The sequence below is a fragment of the Oncorhynchus keta genome, chromosome 26 (genome assembly GCF_023373465.1).
Source record: "Oncorhynchus keta strain PuntledgeMale-10-30-2019 chromosome 26, Oket_V2, whole genome shotgun sequence".
NCBI classification, from domain to species: Eukaryota; Metazoa; Chordata; class Actinopteri; order Salmoniformes; family Salmonidae; genus Oncorhynchus; species Oncorhynchus keta.
In genome coordinates this window covers 8,004,408-8,016,583 of record NC_068446.1, presented here as the reverse complement: position 1 = coordinate 8,016,583, position 12,176 = coordinate 8,004,408, and the positions used below count along the sequence as shown (strand labels likewise).

The window sequence follows — 12,176 nt, the reverse complement described above, 5'->3', positions numbered from 1 at the left end:
CTCCATCAGGTTTTCTTCCAGAATGGTCCTGTATTTGGCTCCATCCATCTTCCCATCAATTTTAACCATCTTCCCTGTCCCTGCTGAAGAAAAGCAGGCCCAAACCATGATGCTGCCACCACCATGTTTGACAGTGGGGATGGTAGGTTCAGGTGATGAGCTGTGTTGCTTTTACGCCAAACATAACGTTTTGCATTGTTGCCAAAAAGTTCAATTTTGGTTTCATCTGACCAGAGCACCTTCTTCCACATGTTTGGTGTGTCTCCCAGGTGGCTTGTGGCAAACTTTAAACGACACTTTTTATGGATATCTTTAAGAAATGGCTTTCTTCTTGCCACTCTTCCATAAAGGCCAGATTTGTGCAATATACGATTGTTGTCCTATGGACAGAGTCTCCCACCTCAGCTGTAGATCTCTGCAGTTCATCCAGAGTGTGATCATGGGCCTCTTGGCTGCATCTCTGATCAGTCTTCTCCTTGTATGAGCTGAAAGTTTAGAGGGAGCCAGGTCTTGGTAGATTTGCAGTGGTCTGATACTCCTTCCATTTCAATATTAGCACGGTGGTCCTTGGGATGTTTAAAGCTTGGGAAATCTTTTTGTATCCAAAGCTTTAAACTTCTTCACAACATTATCTCGGAACTGCCTGGTGTGTTCCTTTGTTCTTCATGATGCTCTCTGCGCTTTTAACGGACCTCTGAAACTATCACAGTGCAGGTGCATTTATACGGAGACTTGATTACACACAGGTGGATTGTATTTATCATCATTAGTCATTTAGGTCAACATTGGATAATTCAGAGATCCTCACTGAACTTCTGGAGAGAGTTTGCTGCACTGGAAGTAAAGGGGCTGAATAATTTTGCACGCCCAATTTTTCAGTTTTTGATTTGTTAACCTGTTAAGTCGACCCTCTACTTTTTCGAACATTCTGTTAAAAATCGCGCAACATTTCAGCGCCCTGCTACTCAGGCCAGGAATATAGTATATACATATGATTAGTATGTGTGGATAGAAAACACTCAGACGTTTATAAAACTGGTTTAATCACGGCTGTGACTATAACAGAACGTGTGTTTCATCGAAAAGTGCAGGAATATCTGATCACTGAAAATGGAAAAAAATATCCATGACTTCAAGGAATTGTTCAAAGTGAATCGAATTAAATGAGGCCGAAAGTGCCTACAGCTTCCACATTGTCTAGAGTCTTGTCATTTGTTTGAATTGATTCTTGGTCTAACTGAATCAAGGGAATCGATTCCCTGTCTCCGACCGGATGTTTTCAATCGAGCTCTCTAAGACATTTTTTCAAACAGACACCTATAGAATTGACATCGCTCCTGATGAATTTTATCGCTTATTAACGTGTACTAATACCTAAAGTTGCATTAAAAAGTATTTCGAAGTGTTTTGTGAAAGTTTATAGTCGACTTTTTTGAATTTTAAAAATGACGTTACGTTATGAAACGCTATTTTTTCCGTTTATCACACAGTCTTCATAGATCGATATCTAGGCTATATATGGACCGATTTAATCGGGAAAAAAGACCCAATAGTGATTATGGGACAAAGTGCCAACAAAGAAGATGGTCAAAGGTAATGAATGTTTTATATTTTATTTGTGCGGTTTGTGTAGCGAACGACTATGCTAATTATTTTGTTTACGTCCCCTGCGGGTCTTTTGGGGTGTTACATGCTATCAGATAATAGCTTCTCAAAAAGCATTTTAAAAATCTGACTTGTTGCCTGGATTCACAATGAGTGTAGCTTTAATTCAAAACCCTGCATGTGTATTTTAATGAACGTTTGAGTTTTAACTAATACTATTAGCATTTAGCGTAGCGCATTTGCATTTCCAGAGCTCTAGATGGGACGCCTGCGTGCCAGGTAGGACCAAGAGGTTAAAAAGGTTTGAAATATCCAATAAATGTCGTTCCACTTCATGATTGTGTCCCACTTGTTGTTGATTCTTCACAAAAAAATACAGTTTTATATCTTTGTTTGAAGCCTGAAATGTGGCAAAAGGTTGCAAAGTTCAACGAATAGCAAGGCACTGTATTTATTTTGAACAAAAATGAAAACGTGTCAGTTTCTCACATTCACGAGGCTAGAGTAATAACATGTTCAACTACTTAAGACTTTGCTCGAATCTAGGTTCAGATGTTTTTTTTAACGAAGGAAGAATGTCACTTCTCTCATTGACTTTCCAAACCGCAAACCCCGGTCTGATCTACTTGGTCTATTTCGCATCATTGCGTTCTCGCAATGATGCGCCTCTGCGTTTAGAAACTCTGTGCCAACACATTCATGCTTCGCCTATTCCTCTGATTCAGAAGATACCGTTGCATAAACATGCTTACCTACCTACACCAGCACTGGTACCACGGTTACGTTTGCTCTGATTATTAGTACATTTAGCAAGCTAGCTACCCATCTAACTAGCGATTAGCATTAGCAGCTAACAATATTTATTTTAGTCACCACTTTGCTAAGAAAAGACAAAACTAGCAGACAGTAAGATACACAAACTAATAGTGTCATTATATAATGCTTGGGGAAAGCAGCATGTCACCAATATCTTGTTGCATCTATCTGACCATGCAGACTGCAGAGCAAACAACAAGAAAGTGCTTGGATGACAGGGGGGCAGGGCTTGGTGTGGGAAGTGGCATGCAACAGGAGGGAGAAAAACAACTCAAGTAGAAAACGGAGTAAACAAAAAAAATGTGTTTACATTACACGTGTCAAAGTTGGGTATCATATTTAACAAACCAAACACTGATATACCATTATAGAAGGTAAAAGTAAAAATCCAAACCGTACATCAATACCCATATATAGTAAAATACTGTAAACTGCCCAGCGCTAGCAAAAGGACCATCCCTAGAGACAGAGAAAGAGCAAGAGAATGAGAGAGAGGTCCTGGGTCAAAGGCCACTTTCCAGTCATGCTGTTACCCAACATTCCCTCTGACCCCGCAGGGCAGATCTACTGGCGACATGACCCACTAAACAAACAACCCTGTTTATGAGCATCTGGCCCCCATTTACACCCAATCTCACAAGACAAACAAAATAAGCATTTAACTAATCTATCAATGATGAAAGACAGATGCAATCAGACTTAACTCAATCAATATGACATCTCAGTTTCATCCCGACATCACTAACATCATGTACACTTAAAATCTAGATATTCCCTATTAGTGCATTCTACGTACACCAAAAAGGCCTATACTATAGAAAAGATGGAGATAGTCCTTTTTCACTGAAGGCTGGTTAGATGAAGGATGCAAGGCTTTCTCCAGCGCTCCAATAAGTGAAAGACGTTTTAAAAAACGTGGACCTGTCATCAATGAGAGTGAAGCAGCCGTCCTTTGGCTATTTGCAAATGTAGCATGCCTCCCCCATCTCAATTCCTCTCTCTCTCCCTCTCCATTCCTACCACTCCACCCATTCCTGCCGCTCTCTATTCCTTCCGCTCTCTCCATTTCTCCCACCCCTCCCTCTTTCCATCTATCCTTCCCTCGCTACACCCCTTTTTTTCATGCATAATTCCAAGGCTGTTAGCCTCGATGCTAATGCTGTCTGGTCTATGGCCCCAGCCCCCGACCCTAGAGTATACACTACCCAGTCTTACCTGTGGTATGCAGTCCGTGTAGGCAAACATGGACTTGAATCTGTCGTCCACACTGATGTGGTACAGAATGCACATACACAGCTGTCTCTGGCTCTCGTCAGCTGAAACATAAACAGAGAGAAGAGAAGCACAGAGAGGGATAAATGGATGAATGAATGAGGAGCTGTACTTACTTTCTGCTTCATGGAGATTCAAATGTCCAAAAGTCTTGGACGAGGCTAGTGCACAACATACAGTACGTCCATTACAATACAGCTTAAATAACATAGTTAACCACCTCTCTCGGAGGATATGGTTTAGGAGAAAATCTAGTCATTTAAAAGACAATGCACACATTTTCTTATTGCAGGTTTATAAGAGGTTATTTTACAGTAGTCTAAAGAACATGGCTCTGTCTATGATTCAGTGCTAATCTGTCAGGCAGCTCTCTGAGTGTTTATGAGTTTGACCCAAACCACTGCAGGGTGACTGCAGGACGCTCCAGATGCAGCTCACCAACATCATGGGGTTAGGTGTTTCATCCACCTCTGGCCTGTTCGCCTCCCTACCACTGAGGAAGTACAGTTCCCGCTCAGCCCAGTCAAAACTGTTCTCTGCTCTGGCCCCCCAATGGTGGAACAAACTCCCTCACGACGCCAGGACAGCGGAGTCAATCACCACCTTCCGGAGACACCTGAAACCCCACCTCTTTAAGGAATACCTAGGATAGGATAAGTAATCCTTCTCACCCCCCCCTTTAAGATTTAGATGCACTATTGTAAAGTGGCTGTTCCACTGGATGTCATAATTTGGTGAATGCACCTTGTTTCAGGACCTTGTTTCATGAACACTAGTTTCTAGAGGGAGAGTGACTGCAGTGACCAACCACAATGGGTGAGAACTAGGGTGATGAAGGACCACAGATCTGACAGACCAGACCGACCCAGTCCAGTTCGAACTAGTCCCAACCTAACCAGTGGTCAGTGACCATGCAGGGCAAGCAGCCTTATCACATACAGTAGCAGCCTACTGGTACCAGATGTGCTCACCGAACCCCTGGAAACAAGAGAAAATAAACGTCTTGGAGGTTTAATTGGGAAAACAGGAGGAAGCATCAATTTTACTGCCTTTAATAAGTTAAAGGTACACTGCTCAGGCCCTTGCAGTGCTGTGATTGGCCCACACGTGCTTCTCATTAGTGGAGCCCTCAACCTATACCTTAACACATACGCTCACACACTTGTTGCCTCACATGAGCTCTCTCTCTCCCCCCGCCTGACCTGGAAAAGTCCCTCACTACACCGGTAGGAACATGGAGGATCCTTTATGGGGAAGGAGAGAGACCCCATTAAATGTTCTAAACACCACTAGAACCCCACTGAAAAAAAAGATCGGAGAGCCGTTAACAATTAACTTGAGTGTTCAGGGGCAGTTCGTGAAAGAGCTAAACTCCAATTACACCCTGCTCTGATTTAAAACCACCCAACCTTCATAAAATCATACCACCATGCATTAGTGGCGCCTGTGGCAGTTCCATGGACAGTATACTATTCTGTTAGTGCAATTTACTGAGTAAATAAGAGTACTGGTTCAGTCTTCAAAGAGAAAACCCATAACGCACATCAAATAGCTTCTAAGAAAAGGTCCATTGTGAAATTGTCCAAATGGAATGATTCTGGAGTAAATTGTGAGTTAAACGTGGTACTCTCTGGAGATAAGAGGGAAATGTCTGGACAGTACTTCTACAGAGCCAATAGGATGATTAAGAGGACTTCAATTATGCACAGCTTGAAAACCACACTGACACACATACTGAACACCCACACACATACTAGGGATGTGAAAAATGGGAAAAGATTCTTAAGTTTAAACTGCCATTTTTTTTTTGGGGGATCCGTGAGACTTCCAGTCTACTCACTATGCAGCTGCACTGCTGCCAGCAATGGTTTGGGTCTCATGGTGCATCCCTTTCAGATGGTTAAGCATAACACCTTCACTGTACCTCAATTCCACCTCGCAAAGTTTGCACGTCCTTTACACCCCTAACACATACTGTGAAACAGTAGCCCAACGTTTAAGAGGAATTGGAGAGAGCGAATCATACAAGCGAACACAACGGAACACGTTCTAAATGATATCAAATTGTATTAGTCACATGCGCCGAATACAACAGGTATTACAATACAACAGGTAGACCTTATAGCCAAATGCTTACTTACGAGCCCCTAACCAACAGTGCATTTTCAGATAAGAACAAGAGATAAAAGTAACAAATAATTAAAGAGCAGCAGTAAAAAATAACAATATATAAAAGGGGGTGCCGGTACAGAGTCAATATTCGGGGGCACCGGTTAGTTGAGGTAGTTGGTACATGTTGGTAGAGTTGTTAAAGTAACTATGCATAGATGACAACAGAGAGTGGCAGTGGTGTGGAGGGGGGAGCAATACAAATAGTCTCGATAGCCATTTGGCTAGATGTTCAGGAGTCTTATGGCTGGGGGCTAGAAGCCTCTTGGACCTAGACTTGGCGCTCCGGTACCGCTTGCTTTGTGGTAGCAGAGAGAACAGAATATGACCAGGGTGGCTGGAGTCATTGACAATTTTTAGGGCCTTCCTCTGACACCGTCTGGTATATAGGTCCTGGATGACAGGTAGCTTGGCCCCAGTGACGTATTGGGCCGTTTGCGCTATCCTCTGAGGCGCCTTGTGGTCGGAGGCCGAGCAGTTGCCATACCAGACAGTGATGCAACTAGTCAGGATGCTCTCGATGGCGCAGCTGTAGAACCTTTTGAGGATCTGAGGACCCATGCCAAATCTTTTCAATCTCCTGAGGGGGAATAGGTTTTGTCATGCCCTCTTCACGACTGTCTTGGTGTGCTTGGACCACGTTAGTTTGCTGGTGATGTGGACACCAAGGAACTAGAAGCTCTCAACCTGCTCCACTGCAGCCCTGTCGATGAGAATGGGGGCATGCTCGGTCCTCTTTTTCCTGTAGTCCACAATCATCTTCTTTGTCTTGATCGCGTTGAGGGAGAGGTTGTTGTCCATTGATCATCCATTGATGTTTCTTAAACTTGATTGGAGTCCACCTGTGGTAAATTCAATTGATTGGACATGACTTGGAAAGGCACACACCTGTCTATATAAGGTCCCACATTTGACAGTGCATATCAGAGCAAAATCCGAGCCATGAGGTTGAAGGAATTGTCTGTAGAGCTCCAAGACAGGATTGTGTAAAGGCACAGATCTGGGGAAGGGCACCAAAAACTTTCTGCTGCATCGAAGGTCCCCAAGAACACAGTGGCCACCATCATTCTTAAAAGACTCTAGACTCTTCCTAGAGTTGGCCCACCAGCCAAACTGTGCAATGGTAGGTGACCAAGAACCCAATGGTCACTCTGATAGAGCTCTAGAGTTCCTCTGTAGAGATGGGAGAACCTTCCAGAAGCACAACCATCTCTGCACCACTCCACTAATCAGGCCTTTATGGTAGCGAGACGGAAGCCCCTCAGTAAAAGGCACATGACATCTCACTTGGAGTTTGCCAAAAGGCACCTAAAGACTCTCAGACAATGAGAAATAAGATTTCTCTGGTCTGATGAAACCAAGATTGAACTATTTGGACTGAATGCCAAGCATTCATTTGGAAGAAACATGGCACCATACCTAAGGTGAAGCATGGTGTGAGCAGCATCACGCTGTGGGGATGTTTTTCAGCGGCAGGGACTTGGAGACTAGTCAGGATCGAGGCAAAGACAAACGGAGCAAAGTACAACGATATCCTTGATGAAAACCTGCTCCAGAGCGCTCAGGACTGGGGTGAAAGTTCACTTTCCAACAGAACAATGACCCTAAGCACACAGCCAAGACAAAGCCGGAGTTTCTTCGGGACAAGTCCCTGAATGTCCTTGAGTGGCCCAGCCAGAGCCCGGACTTAAACCCGATCGAATGTCTCTGGAGACCTTAAAAATAGCTATGCAGCAACGCTCCCCACCCAACTTGACAGAGCTTGAAAGGATCTGCAGAGAGGAATGGGAGAAACTCCCCAAATACAGGTGTGCCAAGCTTGTAGCGTCATACCCAAGAAGGCTCGAGGCTGTAATCGCTGCCAAAGGTGCTTCAACAAAGTACTGAGTAAAGGGTCTGAATCAAATCAAATTGTATTTGTCACATGTGCCAAATATCGTGAAATGAATACTTACAGGTCCTTAACCAACAATCCAGTTCAAGAAATACAGTTAAAAAATATTTACTAAATAAACAAAAAAATCTAAAAAAACAAAAAGTCGTGGGTGAACAGGGAGTACAGGAGGGGACTAAGCATGCACCCCTGAGGGGCCCCAGTGTTGAGGATCAGTGTGGCAGATGTGTTGTTGCCTACCCTTACCACCCGGGGGCGAACCGTCAGGATGTCCAGGATCCAGTTGCAGAGGGAGGTGTTTAGTACCAGGGTCCTTTGTGGGTACTATGGTGTTGAACGCTGAGCTGTAGTCAATGAACATAATTCTCACATAGGTGTTCCTTTTGTCCAAGTGGGAAAGAGCAGTGTGGCGTGTGATTGAGATTGCGTCATCTGTGGCTCGGTTGGGGCGGTATGCGAATTCGAGTGGGTCTAGGGTTTTCGGCATGATGGTGTTGATGTGAGCCATGACCAGCCTTTCAAAGCACTTCATGGTTCACTTATGTAAATGTTACATTCAGTTTGTTTATTTGCAAACATGGGGTAGTGTGTAGATTGAAGAGGGGAAAAAACTATTTAATCCATTTTAGAATAAGGTTAAGGTAACAAAATGTTGGACAAATCAAGGGCTCTGAAAACATTCCGAATGCACTGTATAGTAAGGATGTGCACCTTTCCCTTTCAATTCGATTCTATATGCATCTAGATACACAGGTTTCGATACGATACAGGAAGATACGGTTTAGTTCGGTGCGATTCGGTTTGATTAGAGAATGAATTGATGCGATTCGGCTTGATGCGATAAACTAAAATTTGTTGCATAAACACATTCATTTTTCCAAACGAAATTACTACAACTCCCTCTTTCGTCCATCTGGTCTGGACCCTTCGTCGACACGGCACCGCGCCGTACCACAACAACTGGTCCACCGACTTAACGCTCTCAACCGGCCTTCGCCGGACGTCAGAGCAGACGCTTCTACTTACCCCTGCCTGCTAACTGTAAACGCCGTGCCTCCAGTGTGCTAGCATAGTAACGAATACCCGCGGCTTCCCTGTTCACTGGACCCCTATGATCACTTGGCTACATAGCTGATGCCTGCTGGACTGTTCATTAATCACGGTACTCCATTTTGTTTATTTTTTGTATATCTGTCAGCCGCAACTCAGGCCCTGTATGTAGTTAACCCGACCCTCTCTGCCTATTCATCACCATTTTACCTATTGTTGTCTTAGCTGATTAGCTGTTGTTGTCTTACCCATTGTTGCCTTAGCTAGCTCTCCCAATCAACACCTGTGATTGCTTTATGGCCCTCTCAAATGTCAATATGCCTTGCACACTGTTGTTTAGGATAGTTATTATTGTCTTAGTTTACTGCGGAGCCCCAAGTAACACTCAACATGCCTCAGATACCTCCTTTGTCCCACCTCCCACACGTGATGACCTCACCCAGCATGAAAATAAAGGAGAGCCGCACACGCTAGGTGCTCAGATGCAAAAATGTAATATCCAACGTTTCGACAGCCATGCTGTCTTCATCAGGGTATAATACTCACCCAGCATAACTAGCCCATCCAGAGATGTGATGCAACTTCTCTTATCATCACTCGGTGCCTGGGTTTACCTCCACTGTACCCGCACCCCACCATACCCGTCTGTACATTATGCCCTGAATCTATTCTACCACGCCCAGAAATCTGCTCCTTTTATTCTGTCCCCAACGCACTAGGCGGAGACCAGTTTTGATAGCCTTTAGCCGTACCCTCATCCTACTCCTCCTCTGTTCCTCAGGTGATGTGGAGGTTAACCCAGGCCCTGCGTGTCCCCAGGCACTCTTATTTGTTGACTTCTGTAACCGAAAAAGCCTTGGTTTCATGCATGTTAACATCAGAAGCCTCCTCCCTAAGTTTGTTTTACTCACTGCTTTGGCACACTCCGCCAACCCTGATGTCCTTGCCGTGTCTGAATCCTGGCTATGGACGGGCCACCAAAAATTCTGAGATTTCCATCCCCAACTACAACATTTTCCGTCAACATAGAACTGCCAAAGGGGGAGGAGTTGCAATCTACTGCAGAGATAGCCTGCAAAGATCTGTCATACTTTCCAGGTCTATGCCCAAACAGTTTGAGCTTCTAATTTTAAAAACGAATCTCCCCAGAAATAAGTCTCTCTCTGTTGCCACCTGTTATAGACCCCCCTCAGCTCCCAGGTGTGCTCTGGACACCATATGTGAAATGATTGCACCCCATCCATCTTCCGAGTTCGTTCTGCAAAGTGACCTAAACTGGGATATGCTTAACACCCCGGCAGTCCTACAATCTAAACTATATGCCCTCAATCTCACACAAATTAAACATGAGCACCCTCATAGATATCACCCTGACCAACTTGCCATCCAAATACACCTCTGCTTTTTTCAATCAGGATCTCAGCGATCACTGCCTGCATCTGCTATTGGTCCGCGGTCAAATGACCACCCCTCATCACTGACAAACGCTCCCTAAAACACTTCTGCGAGCAGGCCTTTCTAAATGACCTGGCCCGGGTATCCTGGAAGGAAATTGACCTCATCCCGTCAGTGGAGAATGCCTGGTCGTTCTTTAAAAGTAATTTCCTCACCATCTTAAATAAGCTTGCGCCTTTCAAAAAATGTAGAACTAAGAACAGATATAGCCCTTGGTTCACTCCAGACCTGACAGCCCTCGACCAGCAGAAAAACATCCTGTGGCGGACTGCACTAAAATCAAACAGTCCCCGCGATACTTTTCAAGGAAATCAGGAACCAATACACGCAGTCAGTCAGGAAAGCAAGGGCTAGCGTTTTCAAAAATAAATTTGCATCCTGTAGCTCCTACCTCCAAAAAGTTTTGGGACAGTAAAATCCATGGAGAACAAGAGCACCTCCTCCCAGCTGCCCACTGCACTGAGGCTAGGTAACACTGTCACCACTGATAAATCCACGATAATCGAGAATTTCAATAAGCATTTCTCTACAGCTGGCCATGCTTTCCTCCTGGCTACCCCAAACCCCGATTATGATTTTTCAATGCCGATACCGATTTATTGGAGGACCAAAAACCAATTACAACGATACTGAATGAACACTTATTTTAACTTAATATAATACATCAATAAAATCAATTTAGCCTCAAAGAAATAATGAAACGTGTTCAATTTGGTTTAAATAATGCAAAAACAAAGTGTTGGAGAAGAAAGTAAAAGTGCAATATGTGCCATGTAAGAAAGCTAACGTTTAAGTTCCTTGCTCAGAACATATGAAAGCTGGTGGTTCCTTTTAACATAAGACTTCAATATTCCCAGGTAAGAAGTTTTAGATTGTAGTTATTATAGGAATTATAGGACTATTTATCTCTATACCACTTGTGTTATCCATCATTATCTCCAGTATCCTATCTGACTGTGTGGCTATTCTAGTACATGTGAAAGATGATGCTACAACAATAAAAAACAGAAAACGTATGCTCTTTCTTTCTCTTTTCTTCCACCAGATCTACTGTGTTATAGTCTCCTACATTCAATTAACATTTCCACAAACTTCAGAATGTTTCCATTCAAATGATACCAAGAATATGCATATCCTTGCCTCTGGGGCTGAGCTACAGGCAGTTAGATTAGGGAATGTCTTCAGGCGGAAATTGAGAACAAAGGAATGCAGCCATAACAGGTTAACTAACCTCCAAACGGGCTTCAATGCCATACAACACTCCTTCCGTGGCCTCCAACTGCTCTTAAACGCTAGGAAAACCAAATGCATGCTTTTCAGTCTGGCTAGACTGTAAACTCTCCTTCCAGACGCATATTAAATATCTCCAATCCAAAATTAAATCTAGAATCTGCTTCCTACTTCGCAACAAAGTCTCCTTCACTCACGCCGCCAAACATACCCTCGTAAAACTGACTATCCTACCGGTCCTCGACTTCGGCGATGTCATTTACAAAATAGCTTTTAATACACTACTTAGCAAACTGGATGCAGTCTAATCACAGTGCCATCCGTTTTGTCACCAAAGCCCCTTACACGACCCACCACCGCAACCTGTATGCTCTAGTCGGCTGGCCCTCGCTACATATTCGTCGCCAGACCAACTGGCTCCAGGTCATCTATAAAAGTCTGTTAGGTAAAGCTCCGCCTTATCCCAATGCTTCCAATTACAATAACAACACCCACCCGTAGCACGAACTCCAGCAGGTATATCTCACTGGTCGTCCCCAAAGCCAACATCTCCTTTGGCCGCCTGTCCTTCCAGTTCTCTGTTGCCAATGACTGGAAAGAATTGCAAAAATCGCTGAAGCTGGAGACTTATATTTCCCTCACTAACTTTAAACATTAACTATCTGAGCAGCTAACCAATCGCTGC

At 43.9% G+C, this 12,176-nt stretch overlaps 1 protein-coding gene across 1 annotated transcript in view; it reads right to left on the bottom strand.

Annotated features, from left to right (window-relative positions):
- LOC118358884 (kinesin-associated protein 3-like) overlaps positions 1-12,176 on the bottom strand; it is a 54,839-nt gene that overhangs the window by 19,562 nt on the left and 23,101 nt on the right. The window contains exon 11 of the mRNA XM_052480146.1: positions 3,637-3,737. Coding sequence (XP_052336106.1) covers positions 3,637-3,737 — 101 coding nt within the window. The remainder of the gene's footprint in view (positions 1-3,636; positions 3,738-12,176) is intronic.